The sequence below is a fragment of the Lepisma saccharinum genome, chromosome 29, assembly GCF_977018435.1.
Source record: "Lepisma saccharinum chromosome 29, izLepSacc3.1, whole genome shotgun sequence".
NCBI classification, from domain to species: domain Eukaryota; kingdom Metazoa; phylum Arthropoda; class Insecta; order Zygentoma; family Lepismatidae; genus Lepisma; species Lepisma saccharinum.
Window position 1 is genome coordinate 21,096,417 of NC_139257.1, and position 18,132 is coordinate 21,114,548.

An 18,132-nucleotide genomic window follows, 5' to 3' on the forward strand; every position below is an offset into this window, starting at 1 on the left:
TTTCTTCAACCTATCTTTAATCAGGAAAAGTTATGGCTGCATGATTGTAACAAATGTATCACTTTCCATATGTGAGATGTATAAACTCATTAAGCCTTGTTTCTATGATATATAAAAAAAAACTCAATATGCTGATCAAGGCAGAAATTTATTTTATTATAAAACATAAACTAAACATAACGTTTCAACCTTCTAGCAAGGTCTTCTTCAGACTCTGCACCAAGTACAAATGTAACAAGGTACACAACAGGACGATATATATACACAAAAATTACTCCCCTCCAGACTATTAGAAAGTTGTTCTGGAACATTCTAGCAGGTGGCTTTCCCTTGTCAACTGTACTTTCATCTAAAAGGCTAAACATATTTTCTTCCATCTAGAATGTGGTTGGACTCTTTATCTCACGCTCTTTTGACTTCATTCTTCTTCCTTCTTCTCTAGTCTTTCTCTATTGTCCTTTCCACTCTTTTTAACACCTTCTTCCAATCTTTGTTTATCTTCAGTCCCCCATTCCAGTTCATTGTGTCTTCTTCACCTTTCTTCTCTATTTCCTTGGCCTCCTTCCTTTTTTCTCACTAGTATTCTCTTCTCCCCTTCCTATCTGCTTAGCCTCATCCCACTCTATGTCATGTCCTGTTTCTCTCGTGTGTTTAAAAACAGTGTATTATATAGCCTATGTTACATAACCCCTTTCCCATTTAAACATTTTGAGTTGAGTGTGTGTGTGTGTGTGTGTGTGTGTGTGTGTGTAAGTAGAGGGAGCCTTCGGTAATATTTTGCGGGGAGGCCCAAGACTTGTAGATCCGGCACTGCCCTGCCACCATCAAGCTTCGCCTGCGTAGCTATACCAAACAACTGAACTCCAGGACACATACATTGAGCCTATCTCTCCTTGACCACGTAATAGTGTTATATTGTAAACTAAGGGGATCATGGTTTGATCCTCGATGAAGACAAATTACGCAGTGGCTCTAATCTCACGTTAAATTGTACGCACAGTACGATCTGAGCATGAAGTCGATTTCAGAGAAAAACTTTGGCTAAATATTACTAATAATATTAATAGTATAAAGTATTAATCTTGCCAGACCTGAAATCATAAATAGGCCAAAGCCACTGATAAGTTTTATTTCCTTTGCTTATCAGATAGCTGGATCATGTCCATGGATAATATCAATATTATGTAAACTGTGACCTTACTTTCGAATACACAGAAATTACAATCTTTTACCATTGAGAAGATTGTAAATCTCCAGTGATAAGATACAAATGCAATACTGACGAAATGTTACATAAGCTGATCGACAAATCATGTTTTTATCAAGGATGTTCGTATTGACGGGTGTTGCAAGATGTTGCACCAAAAACAAATCTGCAATGGTGCAGATTGATTCCGGTAATACAGGGTGTCCGAATTTAAACACCCTAATTTCAAATACTTATATTAAACGTAATATACAGGCAGTAACAGTGTGGTAGGTGGTATATGATAGATTAGCTGTGGAAATTTTAAATAGGTAATGAATAATAAGGATTCGTTTATTTTGTATCGTTCCAGGGGGTGAAAAGTGAAAATGACAACCAATGCAGAAAAGGCGCAAACTATGTGGTGGTCCGCGGAATTGGGATCCATTATTGCAAGAAATCAGTTCGTACACAAAATTTGGGAAACCAATCTCACATGATGCCGTAAGAACGGATTTCTTGGAACTTCGTGCAAATGCATCTGCAATGCGCTGAACGTTTTCCTCTGACGTTCGTGATCGGCCCCCACCATGCCTCTTAGCGACAGATCCTGTCTCTAGAAACGCTGCTTTCCACGCCTTGATTCTCTTGGCATCGGGAGGGTCTCTGCGATACTCTGCACGAAACCGTCGTTGAACTGGAATAATGGATCCTAATTCTGCGTACCACCACATAGTTTGCACCTTTTCAGCATTGGTTGTCATTTTCACTTTTCACGCCCCCTGGAACGATACAAAATAAACGCATCCTTACTATTAATTACCTATTTAAAATTTCCACAGCTAAGCTACCATATACCACCTACCTCACTGTCCTTGCCTGTATATTATGTTTAATATAAGTATTTGAAATTAGGGCGTTTCTATTTGGACGCCCTGTACTACTTTTAACAGCATATGCATGTGGTACGAGGGTCACTATTTATATTTTGAGTCTTGGCAACACTGATTGAAGTTAGGCGCGATTTGACGTTTGCACGGAATCGTCTGGCATTATTGACCATAACGTACTTCAAATGTTTTGTCAAAAGCTTCATTTGTGTTGTTTATGTTGCCTTGGAGATTGCGCGACCACAATAAAATGAAATTAACTCGTGAACATTTTTGTGCGATGATTTGTTACGATTTTCGACGTGGATTATCAAGACAAGAGTGCATCGATCAAATTACTTCCACATTTGGCGATGAAGTCCCATCCTTTGCCACTGTGAAACGCTGGTATAACGAATTTAATCGTGGTCGCCATTCGCTCACCGACGAGGAGATTCGCGAAGGTCGTCCAAAATCAGTTGTTGTTCAAGAAAACATTGATGCTGTGCAAAACCTAATACTGCAAGATCGTCATGTGACATACTGTGAGATTGAGGCAACCATAGGCATTAGTTCCACCAGCATATATAAAATATTACATGATCATTTAGCTGTGAGAAAGGTATGTTCTCGTTGGATCCCACACAATTTGACAAAAACTCAAAAAGACGCTCGCGTCAATTGGTGCAAACAAATGCTCAATAAATACAATCGTGGTGCTTCAAAAGACGTATATAAGATTGTAACAGGTGACGAATCATAGATATATGCATATGAGCCGGAACGTAAACAGCAGTCGACTGTATGGGTGTTTCAAGATGAACCCAAATCAATAAAAGTTGTTCGCGCTCGAAGCACATCGAAACAAATGGTCGCCTGGTTTTTCGGGAAAACTGGTCATGTGGCAACTGTGCCTATAGAGGAACGTAGAACGGTCAACTCTGAATGGTACACAACAATTTGTTTGCCAGAGGTCTTCGGTCAAATACGGAAAACAAACAAACGCCGTCGGATCACTCTTCATCAAGACAATGCCAGCTGTCACACATCTCGTCTAACAACCGACTTTATGAACAGTCAAAAAATCGAATTGATGGGTCATCCGCCGTACAGTCCTGATTTGGCACCCAATGACTTCTTCTTGTTCCCGAATGTCAAGAATAAATTGCGTGGACAACGATTTTTGTCGGCGGAAGACGCCGTTGATGCGTTCAAAAACCAGGTGTCTCAAGAAGATTGGAAAAACTGCTTTGACAAATGGTTCGAACGAATGCAAAAATGTATTGACCATAAAGGAGAATACTTCGAAAAACAATAAAGCAGTTTTCAATGCCAAATTCATGTTTTTTCATTGTTAGGCTCAAAATATAAATAGTGACCCTCGTAAAGTTGCTCCTTGTGCATAATATGCCGTGGAAAAATATGGGAAAATGCGGAGGTAGGACTCCACACATTCAAAATGTATGTCAGTCACTGTATGTTGCCTTTACCTCCCGCCCCCGGTACCCATCTAAGCCCAGAGCAATGGCGTATCCTAAAAATTTGACATGGTTTGCCGCAAGGTATATATTTACTATACCCCCCCCCCCCCCCCACCAACTAGATGAATGATGCAGGTATGCAAGTAAAACAAAACCTGGACAACTTCAAATTTTCCGCCAATTTCGTTATTTTTCACAAAAATTCCATTTCCACCGACAATTGGTCATGGATTTTCATACATCAAGCGCGACAAAGAACAGAAAAGTACAAGCAGTGTTCTCCCGCCAACGTTGTTTCCAGTCTCGAAGGCCGCGTGTTTTGAAATAGCCACCCGCCAACTTATTCTTCAGGTCCTTCGCCCTCCCCGGGGAGGAATCCAGTCGTCAGAAGGGTGCGATGGAGAAAGGTCAGTGGCGTACATGAACCATCTTTAAGTTCTTTAAATAATTTCCTTAAATTCAGATCTAAAAGCTTGTTTTAATAGTTTGCATAATTTATATAATGTAGTGGAGCCATGTCGTCTTTATAAAATCTCGGGGCAAGCTCCAATGCTAAGAAATGAGTTGCATACAATTAGAGTGCGCGTCAAATCTCCTGCATATGGCCTTGAACGGCTGAACAGCACCAGCGAATCACAGACGTGCGGCGTTGCCTAGTTCCGTGACAAGGCGTTTCGCTCAACCACGCTGTCTCTTTTCCGTGTGAGATTTCGACATGGCACCGCTGCAGTACGCTGCCATTGGCTATTGCCATATGCAGGAGATTTGACGCGCACTTCTACTTATTTTTGTAGTAGAATCAGTGCGGGAAGCTGCTTGAAAAGAAGAAGCAGCCGGTTCATGTCCCAAAAACCAGAAAATAGCGGTGTTGGGAATTTATGCATTGACCACGCTTCACTCAATGAAAAAGTCATATGGCAGGCGTTGGACCCCAGAAGGCTGTTGAACAATGAAGTTTAGATTTATTAGTTCTTTGAAGTGGGTAGTACTAAGATAATTATCATCTGGTAACAGTTCCTGGTAATCGATTTTGAATTTTATTGTTGTTTCTGTGCTTGAAAGTCAACAGCCACACTTGCTTTTAGTATTTCTTCCTTATTACAGACTACTTGTTAAAAGATGTTACCTGCAACATTCGTAAGAGGCTTCCACGATGAGGAATCCGTGAAGAAGATGAAGTACAACAGGCTGGGGAAAACAGAACTACGAGTATCACAGATTGGATTTGGCTGTGCACCGCTTGGGGGATTGTTTGGGTATTTATTTATTCCTTTATTTACTCAGAAAATTTCAGATACAGCACGTAGCCATTTCACATTGAAATCATCAACAATGAAAAGAACAAAAATAAAAATAACAAAATAACACATTGGATTAACATAAATAAGTCAAGATAGCACAATTAAATATTATTTAGCAACTAATGTGTATGTTCTGGTGGTAGACAGAAAGGCGTACTTTGTGGAAAATACAAGGGTCGTTCAAGGTTGACCAAGACTTTCGTGCGTAAAATATTAATGAATCAATGTAGCGCTGCATTACTTCGGCAGGACAGACCACGATTTCTTGCGAGTAACCATGATCCTTTGCGAAGCATTTGGTAAGTAGTGTAAGCAAAGATGGCGGCAAGTAGTGTATGTATCTGTTGCTGTGGAACAGCGGTGTGTAATGAAATTTTTCGTGAAGGAGAAGGTGAAACCTGCTGAAACTTGGCGTAGACTGCAAGCACAATATGGTGAACAAACACTGTCACGGTCAAGAGTGTACGAATGGTGTCAACAGTTCAGTTAAGGACGGGAGTTGGTAGCAAATGAACAGCACGGACACGTTCGCCCAACTGCAGTCGGTAAGATTTTGGGAACTGTCTTCTGGGACATGAAAGGTGTTATCCATGTGGATTTTTTGGAGAAGGGTGTCACAATTAATGCCCAGTATTACTCAACACTGCTTCACGGTGCTGTACGTGGGGCCGTTAGGAAGAAAAAACTTGGAATGTTGTCGAAACATGTCATTCTTCTCCATGACAATGCCAGGCCACACACGGCCCATTTGACTCAAACAACACTGGTCAACTCGCACTGGGAGGTTTTACCACACAGTCCTTTCAGTCCAGATTTAGCCCCCAGTTATTTCCATTTGTTTGTGGCTCTTAAAGAGCATTTGGGCGGGACGCACTTCCAGACAGCTGAGGAACTCAAGAACGCTGTCCTGCAGTGGTTATGACACCAACCTACTTCTTTCTATGTCAAAGGCATCAAGGGACTTTCACAACGATGGCAGCGGTGTCTGGATGTTCAGGGGAATACTTTGAAAAACTGACATAGTTTGGTGCTTCTACGTATGTAATTTCCTGTCTAGAAATAAAAGTCTTGGTCAACCTTGAACGACCCTTGTACATCAGTACTTGATGGGAGGTCGTTATATTGAGTGGGAAGTCTGTGGAAGGGAGATCTTTTTGAACTTTCAGTCTAGGCTTTTCTGTGTAAAATAAATTTGTATTACGTGTTGTGCTCATGTGCACTCGAAAGTGGAATTCCTGGAGGAGCGTGTTTCAACGGATTTTGCTATTGCCAATTTTGTATAAATAACTGAAGTCATTCAGTAAACGACGCTGATAGGGAATCTGTAAATGTAGATAGGACAGGGATGCGGTGTTGAAAAATTGCGCAATGAGGGAACCCTGTAACGAACTATAGCCAGGAAAAAGTGAAGGACAGAATCGATTCTAGAGAGCTGAGTGGGACATGCCATGGACCAGACTGGAGAGCTGTATTCTATTAATCAGCGGAAAATATATGCTACCCATCACCATGTTAAATCTGTTTGTTTCATGAAACGTGCGATTTGAGAATTGAAAGAAAGTACAGTGAGTTTCTAAAGTCCCCGAACTCTGACTTTAAAAATTCATTGTTGAGCAACAATGCAATTTTTTTAGAAACTGTTGCTTGTGATCGTTTGTTTGTGTTGTTGGAACATACAAATCAACACTAGACGACAATGAACAACGATGCATCCGCAGTAGACAGCAAGAATGAAAGCCAGATGTCCAGTTAAAAACGAGCACGAATTCATCGTCAGCGGACGACCATCAATTTTCACAGAAGACTTTATTGTGGATGCATGAGGATTTTCTGTAACCCATATTCGAGTATTCTGACTATTCACGTATCCACACAAGTGGAACCAGGCCTCATCACTGAAAAATGTTTTGTTCAGTTTGTTAACCACATTGTTCCGCGTAAATCTGTTGAACCACTGACAATAATTTCTGCGTTTCTCGAAATCCAACGGGTGTAGCTCTTGAACTACTCGCACCTTGTATGCTCGGAACTTCAGACGTTTTGCAGCCCTGTGACAAGATGCCAAAGATTTTCCAACCTCTTGTGAAAGCCGCCTCAGAGACTTCCTAGGGGAGTTCTGCAATTTTTCACCAACATCCACAAGAAAGTCTTCTCTGAAAATTGATGGTCGTCCGCTCCTTGCCTTATCTGCAACGTTTCCTGTTTCGCGATACCTTTTTATTAAATCATACACTGTTGTTTTTCCAGGTGAAGGAGCGTTGGGATATCTCCTATGAAACATCTCTATACAGCGTTCGTATGATTTAACTTGAAAGTAAGCTTCCAAAACAGCAACCCTCTGCTCCCGTGTATGACTTATGGTGAACTTAATTCGTGCGCGTTTTCAACTGGACATCTGGCTTTCATTCTTGCTGCCTACTGCGTATGCATCGTTGTTCATTGTCGTCTAGTGTTGATTTGTATGTTCCAACAACACCAACAAACAATCACAAGCAACAGTTTCTAAAAAAATTGCTTTGTTGCTTAACAATGAATTTTTAAAGTCAGAGTTCGGGGACATTAGAAACGCACTGTACAAGATAATGAAGGAAAACTTGAAGCTTTCCTGACGACGAATGATAAATATATTTTCTATGACGATTGACCAAGTCAATTTTGGAACGGTTTCCAAGGTTTCGAGAGCTAATGTCACAAACATCCATCTCCAGATACATATATAAACCGAGTTGGCACTCAACAGTCAGCACTGCACTTCTACCCTGAAGATGAGAGTGACGTTATCTCGCGAAATCTTGGAAACCGGCCCAGAATTGACCTGGTGGATCGTCCAAGAGAATTTATTTATCAGTACAAGATAATGTCAGTTGTAGCATTGGTGCAATTCTTTTCCTTGAAAACGCAGAGGATATAAAAGGAGGGGGGACAGAAAAATAGACGGGGACAGTTTGCTACACCTGATAAAACAAAGAAAACACTAGATTTTTGACCGAATTTAACCAAATATCATAATAGTTTTGCTTGTCTGATAACAAGGTTTAAATTATTTTTTCCAAGTGGACAGAAAGCTTTAGGGAGAGAGTATGTGGGACAATTGCCGATTGGAACCACTAGGCTAGCAAGTTGTCTAAAATATTAATGTTTCATTTTAGTGATTATGCAGAAGAAGAAGCAATAAGTGCAGTGAGAACAGCTCTCAAGAAAGGAATTAACTACATCGATACAGCTCCATATTATGGCGATGGTCGTTCAGAAACTGTTCTTGGGAAGGTAAGAATGGCTCGCTGGATATTACAAAAATACAAATACATCAGCTTGTTTAAAATGTTGCTTAAATCTGTTGATACATGTAAAGTGTAACAAAATGCTTGTATTCTTCTAGGCATTGAAGGGAGTTCCAAGAGAAGCATATTATGTAGCAACAAAAGTCTGTCGTTACAAGTCAAATGCCAAGGAGATGTTTGATTTCTCTACAGAGGCTACATTGAGAAGTGTGGACAAGAGCTTGTCTCTTTTGGGCTTACAATATGTGGATATTATACAGGTAACAAATAAGTTATTACATCCCATCTTTTCGCATGTCCGCTACATTGCCCCAAGCAAGACTCCTGGAACTTATTTTGATGAAGTGACGTGCATCGAGTTTTAGGGGAGAGGCACATGACCAAATTGTAGATCAATTCCAAATAGCCTCTGTGTAATGTAATTTCTTCAATCCAACCTGTTTTAGTTAGCTACTTATAATTTGTTGCAGAATTGTTTTCGCCGTTTTTATTGTCTTTTATATTCTGCATCTTGGTGATTTTGAATACTTCCGCCATGTTAGCATGTAATACGTTAGATAGGTCTTAATGGGATACAATGTACTGACCATCTGCTACCCAATGAAGCCACGTGGCAGGATTTCGCCATCAAGGGGTTTTCTTCACATGTAGTGACACTGCTGCCAGAAAAAGTGCAAAAATTTTGAATTTGAATTTAAAATTTTGGGTGCGTCAGCACTTAGGCTATTTTGCACCCGTCACATTATACGGGGGCCAGCCCCTTATCATTACAAATAACAACTCTAACGTTGCATAACTAAAAATCTTACAATTTTCTGACTTCTGTCAAAAGCTGAGGCTCTAAACGGGCACTCAGGCACACAGGGACTAAAAGCAGGACAACACACACACAATTATACTGGCCATAGTGCCGGTCGCCAAAGCCTCGTTAGTCTTCAGTTCAGGGTGTACTACGTGGAAAAAGTGCAAAAAATCTCACAGATATTCTTCTGAATGTTCTAAGCATAACATGTAATCAAATTTAACAAACTTTCAAGGGTGTGTTCTTTAGTAATTAGTAATTAATATATTATTGACCTTGTAGGATCAAGCTTAGTCATAAGCACCTTGCAAGTACAAAATCAATTAAGCAAACCTCTTATTTTGCAAGGTCTGCTCTGAAAGCATAGGGAAACATGCACTTCCTAGCATGGCCGTAGGCAGGAAAAAATTTCGGGGGGGGTTCATTCATAATTGTTCCCAGGGCGTCACCAGAAATTTGAATAATAGAAATAATAATAATAATGGTACAATAATAATTAAAATTTCATAATAATAAAGAATTTTATTCCATAATAATAATACTAATAATTATTATTATTATATTATTGTTATATCCTTGAGGGGGCTTACTCAATCCAGCACATGAGTGAATATCCAGCATAAGTTTCTTTTTGTTTTTTTTACGTTTCATACAGTGTGTGAAATGCACAATTATTTTACTTCGTCATTAAACTTTAGATACCTTCAAGAAAAAACTTTAAAAGTTAGATGGAAATTTTAGTCATAAAGTTTTTGTTGTTTGACTTTAAAATTAAATTTTTGGAATTTTGAAAAGTGTGGAACCAGTTATTCTCTTTAAAAGCTTAGCCTGGTGCATGGATTGTAACCTCAATCGCCAACGTAATGCGCTACGAAACTGGAGGTACTAGGTTTGAACTCCTATCAAGGGGGATTTATTTTCGACTTTATCGGACGGGTAATTTAAAAGCGGGAAAGGGAATTTTGGGACAATCATAAGGGATTCTTCAGTCTATATTCCTTGTGACACAGGAAAAACACTGGAAAGATGACAGCATAAGTGATAATGGAGGGGTCACCTGTGGGCTGCGATTCCGAGAATAAATCCTGTTTCACTCAAGTTTCAGAATTCCAAATGTATGAAAATTCTAGCTCGATCGTTTCAACATTGTCTCCTTGTATTTTTGTGATGCTTCGAAAAACAATTTAAAATTTGTTACAGATTTTGGTTTCTGAACATCAATTAATCCAACATGTCAGAAGTTTCGGGGGGGGGGGTTGAACCCTAGAAACCCCCCCTCTAAATACGGCCATGCTTCATAGCTCATTAAATCGACACTACAAACTAATTTTTACCGTCAGTGTGTTAATTTTCTAGGTTCATGATATGGAATTTGCTCCAAACGTTGACATCATCATAAATGAGACACTGCCTGCACTGGAGAAAGTTGTAGCAGCAGGAAAGGCACGCTTCATTGGGGTGACTGGATACCCAGTGTCTGTGTTGAAGGAGGTCATACAACGGAGCAAGACACCGATATCCACTGTGCTCTCTTACTGTCGAAGCACACTCATCGACAACACTCTTGACGAGTACTTACCCTACTTCCAGGTATTCAACATAGTTATTATTACTATCAGAATTATATTTTCTGTCAGATCTTGGGGGAAAGGTTGTATTTGAGACCATGTGCCGTCAGCATATTAAAAAAACTGATATTTGAGACCATGTGTCGTCAGCATATTAAAAACAACTGATATTTGAGACCATGTGCCGTCAGCATATTAAAAACAACTGATATTTGAGACCATGTGCCGTCAGCATATTAAAAACAACTGATATTTGAGACCATGTGCCGTCAGCATATTAAAAAACAACTGATATTTGAGACCATGTGCCGTCAGCATATTAAAAACAACTGATATTTGAGACCATGTGCCGTCAGCATATTAAAAACAACTGATATTTGAGACCATGAGCCGTCAGCATATTAAAAACAACTGATATTTGATACCATGTGCCTTCAGCATATTAAAAACAACTGATATTTGATACCATATGCCGTCAGCATTTAAAAACAACTGATATTTGAGACCATGTGCCGTTAGCATATTAAAAACAACTGATATTTGAGACCATGTGCCGTCAGCATATTAAAAACAACTGATACCAAGAAACAACATGTATCTTTGTTTTATTGGAAATCCAAATTTTCAGACAAATAAAAAAAAGCTCTATACATTCAGTGACAGATTTTAGGGTATGGAAGCAAGTAGATCCATAAGCTTTGTTAAGATAGCACGATCAAAGGTAATATACTGTAGACTAAATATAAATGTATATGAACAGAACTTGAATAAAGGCTTACAAAAACAATTTACAAAAGACATAACAACCATACAAATGGACATTAAAGTGTATACTCTTTTCTTAATTTCAGTCTCTAGATTTGGGTATTATAAATGCCGCTTGTGTGTCTATAGGATTGCTAACGAATGTTGGACCTCAACCGTGGAATCCTGCTCACCAATCCATAAAGGATGCTTGTGCCAAAGCTGCTAACTATTGCAAGGTACTGTTACTTTAAATTGTTTTTAACACAAATCACAAATCATAATCAAACAATAATAAAAATCATGTAGACAAAGCAAATGGCTTGCAGGCCACATTGAATACAATTAATTTGAGAGATTCAAAACAACTTATTTTCTGATACAGTTGGTGTAACAGTGTAAGTCAGAGTGGTACTGAAATATTCAATGGTTCTAGAAAGTATTAATTAATATATCATATAAATACATTAACATATTCATGAATTTGTAAGGAAAAATTCACATGAGTGTTCAAAGTGGGGGATTGCTATTTTCATAAAGCTTTTCTGCCACTTTTGGCTAATTCGTATCATTCTAAAGAATGATGGGATCTGAACCAGTCATTGTGCAATTAATTGCTGGGTGATGTAAGTTACTCATCATTCATCCTCTGATGAGAGCACTCGTCATTGGCATGACGAGTTAACGCTTGGCATACGAAAGGTACAAATAAGATTAAGGAACTAAACTGCAGAAAAGACAATGGTCACTCGTTGGGTTTTGTGAACCTTTGAACCTGAATCATGGCTGGGTGTTAGGATAGTTACCTGTCTATCTGATGAATTATGATGAATAGAATATACGAAGTCCTCTGTTGGCTTCTCAATTGGTTGACCAGAGCGTCGTCTCACTTCTGCCCTACTGCTCTCCTAACCTCTTCTCCCTTCTCAACTCCAATCCAAAGTCCGTCACCTCTCAGCTTGTCTCACCTCTATATTCCCTAGGCCATGGAGCTCTTCCTCCATGCCGAATCGTGTTTTTAATTGCCACTATGCAAACCGCCGACTCCATAGGCAGAAGAAACTACCTGTTTCCTGAATAGCTCAGGAGGTTTGCATAGCACAACACTGTGCATTATTTACATGCCTCAGAGGCTGAGACAACTGAGAAAAACAAGTGAATGCCCTGGTCAACGTGAAGCATTCAGAGAGGCTTTATAAAATAAACATATAATCTTAGGGATTGATACGAATTTTGAAGATGAGGATGAGTGATGAACAGACACTCGGGTCCAAGGTTCGAATCCTAGCCTCGGCATGGGTGTTCCTTGTGAGTGTTTGTTCATCAATTTCATCATATCATAACTCATCCTCATCTTAGTAATTAGCCAAATGTGGTTTATTTTATTTGTCTTTTCTGGATCCCCTCAGCTAGGAACTTCTATTTCGAGCAGATCGACATTTAATAAAATTGATTATTTTTCCACAGTCTGAAGGAATCGAACTTGGGAAGTTGGCAACTTACTACTCTATTACAAAACCAGGAGCAGTAATTCACCTCCTAGGAATGAACGATAGTTCCTTTATGGAGCTCAACTTGGATACTGTAATCCATGGATTGAACGAAAAAGAAAGAAAGGCACTTCAGGTGATCAAGGACAAGTAAGAACTAGTTTCAATTTTAATTGTTTTTGTAACTTGGCCATTTTTATAAATTGAGTTGTTCTGCCTATTGTAGTGAAATTAAGAGTCACAAATGGTTACTAGTTATCCAACACTTAAATGGAGAAGGTGTGAAATTCAACAACTCTTGTCCAGTTATTCGGGACACTAGAGTGGTGGAAATCAGATAGAAATAGACTTAAATAGTAGGCTTAAAGCAGGGGTGCCCACAGGGGGGTTTCATGACTCGACTGCGTCATGGGAATTTTTTGGGGGGACAAAATTTTATACCAATTCTATATATCTTCACACAAACATGGGGGGAGGAATATCGCATCGTTTGATTGACTTGTTACTGATTTTTAGTTTTGGTTATTATGTTTAGTTTTTCTACCTACCTGAGGGTGATCGCGGCGATAGGGTTGAAATGAAATACCACCTCTTATGCCTTTAGAATCGGTTTGGATGGCATTAATACAAAGTTAGTCGAGCAGACAAACTGTGAAGAATAAGGTTGACGAACAATGGCAGTCAGCCTAAAGTATCTAAAGTAAACATATATTGCTGAAATATGTCTGTATTATACAGTGACGCAACTACAGGGGGGACAGGGGGGTCATTGCTCCCCAACATTCGTCAGAAGTCAATTCTAGGGTAGCAAGGGGGGGGCACAGAGGAGCAATTACCCCTTCGATTTCAAATTTTATGCAAATAAAAATTCATTTTGTAAAATTTTCTTGCTTGATTCGCTCGCATTATCTGCTTTTCTCGTTTCCGTCAAGTTCAGAGCTGTAGCTAGGTGCGGTGGGAGTTGGCCATGGGCATCTAATGATCTAAAAAAAAGTTGTAAAAGAGAGAATGCCATGGCGTCCAGTGAAATTATTTGCGCCCTATTAAATGAATATTGTTTTCAATTGAAAAAACTTGATCTAATTTTTTTTTTGCTCGCTTCGCTCGCATTCTGCTTCTTTTCTGTAATGTAATGTATTTAAATAATATGTGTTGTATATCTGTATTGAATAAGCTTTGAATACGTGCACAATTTAGTGTTAACTTGTTGCATATGTATTTTCTATTTTATGTCGCTATGAAAGTTACACATGTATCTTCGGAATGCATTTATCATTCATTTTCTGCCATTCAAAAATACAGGTTGTGTGCTTGATTTCCATTATTAGCTAATGTGAAATTGACGATGTTGAAAAAAAATTCAAATCGTTTGTTCCAAACAAATGCTTTAGCACCGACTTGTACCCCCTTTTGCGTAATTTATGAGGATAATAACATATTTGATACTACTACTACTACTACTACTAGTAGTAGTAGTAGTAGTAGTAGTAGTAGTAGTAGTAGTAGTAGTAAAGCCACTTAATGTTGTTGTTATTATTATTGGTACGTTTATCCTGGTACTTGCCCTCCCCCAGACCAAAATTCGTGGTTCCACCTCTGGTATTACATTTTTCCGCAAATTTTGTCTGACAAAAATAATTTGAGTAATTAATTCGGCATAAACGGGGGGGATGATGTTCTGCTTTTGGGGGGGAGTGCGTTATGGGCCTTGGGGGCGGGGGACGGGCACCCCTGGTTTAAAGGCAAATATAGATTTGTTGGATGTTCATTTTAAGATGTCCATACTTAGGTAATGGGTTTCTTTATTCTTAATTTCATGCACAGAGTTAGTGTTTATTTTGTTTTGACTTTGAACTTTGACCTCTTGTTACTTGGAGAATAGATCATCATTTGTAGTAATAGTTTGAGAATATGCTAGACTATAATTTCTGTAGTAAGTAACTGTAAAAGTAAATAATAACTTTCAAGAGTTATGGGTTCTGGGTATTACAATAGAAAACACCAAAGATTCATTTATCACATCCCCCCACCACACAACACTGTTTCCTTAAACTTTTCAAACTCTTTGCACTGAGCAACAAAAATTCTACGTAGGACTGATCCCGATTAGCCTTTATGTGCATAAAGTGGACTTAAACACAAAAAACCCAAATCAACTGACATTATTCCTTACTTCTTTTAGTGCACCACATCCCAACATCCATCATCAACTTCCAAACATAAGCAACAGTATATGGTTTGGGAGAGCAATTGACTTCTAAGTTGACCACAGTGTACTAAAGCCTGAATCACACGGAACTGGAAATCCAGTAGGAATGCTGTAGTTGACGCTGGACTGGCTACCCATTTGCTAGTTTTCGCCTCACACGGTACTTGTTACACACCGTATTTGTCGATAGTCTTTTGCTCACATAATGGCGGCCGCGTGAGATCACTTCACACTTCTAAAATACGATAACTATTCAACCGAGAGGAATATCGCTTCGTATTAAATGGTTTTAGGTAGAGAAGAATGGCGCTGATTAATTAAATACTTTACAACGTTTACTGTACACGTATGGAAGAATATTTTAGCTTTTTCAATTGTAAACACCGTGCACTCAACATAGACGGTGTAACTCGACGTGTCTTCCATGCTGTATGTATTATACATTGTAATTCGAACAGCTAACCGAAATGATCCATGAAATGCTTTGGTGTAAAGTGCTATCTGTTATAAGATTTTTGAAAGCATTTACGTAACATTTATGCTAGCAAAAATGTTAATGGAAATTCTTTCGTCTAAAGCAGGCTTAAAGGTGGACGAGCAATTTGAAGAATGTTGTAGGAGAATTACTGCTTTGTGCTTTTATTAAAAAAGGAAAAGTATGAACTAGAGATTGGCTCGAAAAAATATAGTAACATGAGATTCGCAGGATTCATTCACAAAATAAAAAGTCAAACATTTAATTTAATACATTTGTAATAATAAGGATTTTCATTTTTCAGCTAATCATATTTGTCACGTACAGGTACACATCTTAACGCTTTGCATAAATACCTAAAAATTAATGAACTGAACACGAATGCACTACACATCATCTCTTTACTTTTATCGAGAAACAGCCAGCACTCGGAAACCACAGACAAAAAACTTAGAGTATGCTTGCTCTAAGAAAAAAACGCTCCTTTGCAAACTCACAGATTATCTTCACATGGCCAAACTTTGCTCTGATTGGCTGTTCCACAGAATCCAGTCGTGGAAAGCTAGTAGCAATTAGAACATGTCCTATTCCTCAAAACCAGTCAAGCAGTCAGCCAGGCAGCCATGATTTCTACCTAGAAAGTCAGTTCAGCGCCAACTAGGGCATTCCTACTAGAAATCCAGTTCCGTGTGATAGGGGCTTAAGCTAAGCAGAGCTAGCTTACAAGAAGTGTGTTTCACCAATGAACCGATCACCTATAGTTTGTTGAGGAACAATTGTAATAGAAATTGCTAGATGTTTATGGAACATTTCATTGCTATTTTCCAGATACTTTAAGGACATGCCACAGCGAGACTGGGAAGGTGTTGAAGTAAAGAGCTACTGGAAACGAATGAATTCTCCAGATGAAGAAGAGGAAGTTTCTTAGACACAGTAATGATCACATTCATTGGCTTACAGTTTTACAAATATCAACATACTGTATGCGTTATAAGCGAAGAATCTTATAATAAAATCACTTTTATTCAGCACACATGAGATGTGACAGAAATAATGTCTAATTTTCAATATTCAAATTCAACTAAACTGTACAAATATGTTATATTTATATGTGATTTTGTAGTATTAAAATTATCAGTATTATTACTTCAAAAATAAATATACACTAATTTACACTCAAGTAGTAATGATTTGATTTCTACATATACCGTATGTATATGCTGAAATTAAGGTTATACTATGTCATTGTATAAATTATACATCACAGTTTAACTCGAGGACAAAGGATATATGGTAAGAGAAAGGGATGATGCGGATAGAAGCCTCATTTGTTAAAAGTACCATTCCAACATTCTCTGGAAATAACTGAGTTAGTTATACCTTCTGATAGATTTGGATTCAGGAAATGCATACACACACATACATATTATGTAAGTTGTCGTCTGCAAGATTCTTTGAAATATATTGTCTCTGGGGATAGGCGTAACTTGGCGGGGGAGAGGGGTATACTTGCCGCCCTCAAATTTGCAGGTTCATTAAAAAAATACATGTTGATGGTACTTCTGTTCTCCTTGGACTTGAGAAGCAAAGTAATGAGTAATTTTTATGATTTCGCAAATTTAACAGTTAAGTAGCGAAATAGTCCTGGGCGCTATTTTTACTTTGTCATTGAGTTGAGAGAATCTTCACACCTCGAGGCAATAATAATAATAAAAAAAACACCACTAGGCGCCAGGAAGCGGGCTCCAGAAGGATCCAGCCAGGCAGCCAATCAGGACAGGATACGCCGTAGTACAGCGCTACGCCCACCCCGGCCGACACCGGGAACGACAACCTCTCCTCCATCCATCCGGGAAAGTAGCGGAACCAGGGAGAAGAAATCACCGCAAACGTGAATCCAGCCGGGAAAATACCATCCAAGGGCGAGCAACGCCAACGCCAAAACAAGGGAAGAGGCAGAGAAAACTCCCTGAACCTCCTCGACAAGCCACTACAGAGCATCTGGACCCCGGCCCAGGGCTTCCAGTATCTACAGCTACAGGACCTAGTCGCTAGCAGAGTCGCTAGTGCCAACAAGGTCGGAAAGATGGAAGACTACATGAGGTCACAGGAAGATTACATGAGGCCACACAAGAATAGGAGAAAGAACGTCACTACTGACCAGCCCAACCGCAGCGGGTAGCCCATCCCCAGAGGGAAGCCACTACAACTCCCGAACGGCGGAGTAGAAACCCCACAAAACTACTCTGAGCTACCCAGCTTCAAAGAGAATGGGATTCTCTTTGGTCAGCTTCAGCAACAGCCACCTGCCTCCACCACCTGAGATCACAGCTCAGAAAAGAGCCGTCCTCTGAGTCAAAAGAAGACAGTCCAGTCTCGACCGACCACGCCTGATCAGACACCCGTCGGAAACAGCTTTGCACCATTATAGGAAGAAATGGACACCAGAGAGAACAGCGAAAAGAATGAAAACACACAGTACCAAAAGCAGCGCAGTGGGCCCCGTCCCCCTGTAATTATTATCTACAATGTGGAAAACAGGTACACCTTCGTCGGGACACCAAGAGAAGTCAACGAACACCCAACAGTACGTCAAAGATCAGAGGGGCTCAGGTTGGAGTTCGAAACACACAAGCGTTCGACAAAATCGTCGCCATCTGCCAGCAAAAGGAGATCCAGTACTCAGCAGGCGCACCCAGACGACCAAAACCGATAAAAATTGTCAT

General features: G+C 39.4%; 1 protein-coding gene across 1 annotated transcript in view; it reads left to right on the forward strand.

The window, feature by feature from the left end:
- Positions 1-16,581, forward strand: part of LOC145981256 (uncharacterized) — a 32,623-nt gene extending 16,042 nt beyond the window's left edge. The window contains exons 2-8 of the mRNA XM_083114410.1: positions 4,641-4,792; positions 7,987-8,104; positions 8,217-8,378; positions 10,277-10,510; positions 11,340-11,471; positions 12,700-12,872; positions 16,235-16,581. Coding sequence (XP_082970536.1) covers positions 4,656-4,792; positions 7,987-8,104; positions 8,217-8,378; positions 10,277-10,510; positions 11,340-11,471; positions 12,700-12,872; positions 16,235-16,334 — 1,056 coding nt within the window. The 5' untranslated portion in view covers positions 4,641-4,655 and the 3' untranslated portion in view covers positions 16,335-16,581. The remainder of the gene's footprint in view (positions 1-4,640; positions 4,793-7,986; positions 8,105-8,216; positions 8,379-10,276; positions 10,511-11,339; positions 11,472-12,699; positions 12,873-16,234) is intronic.
- The last annotated feature ends 1,551 nt before the right edge of the window (positions 16,582-18,132 follow it).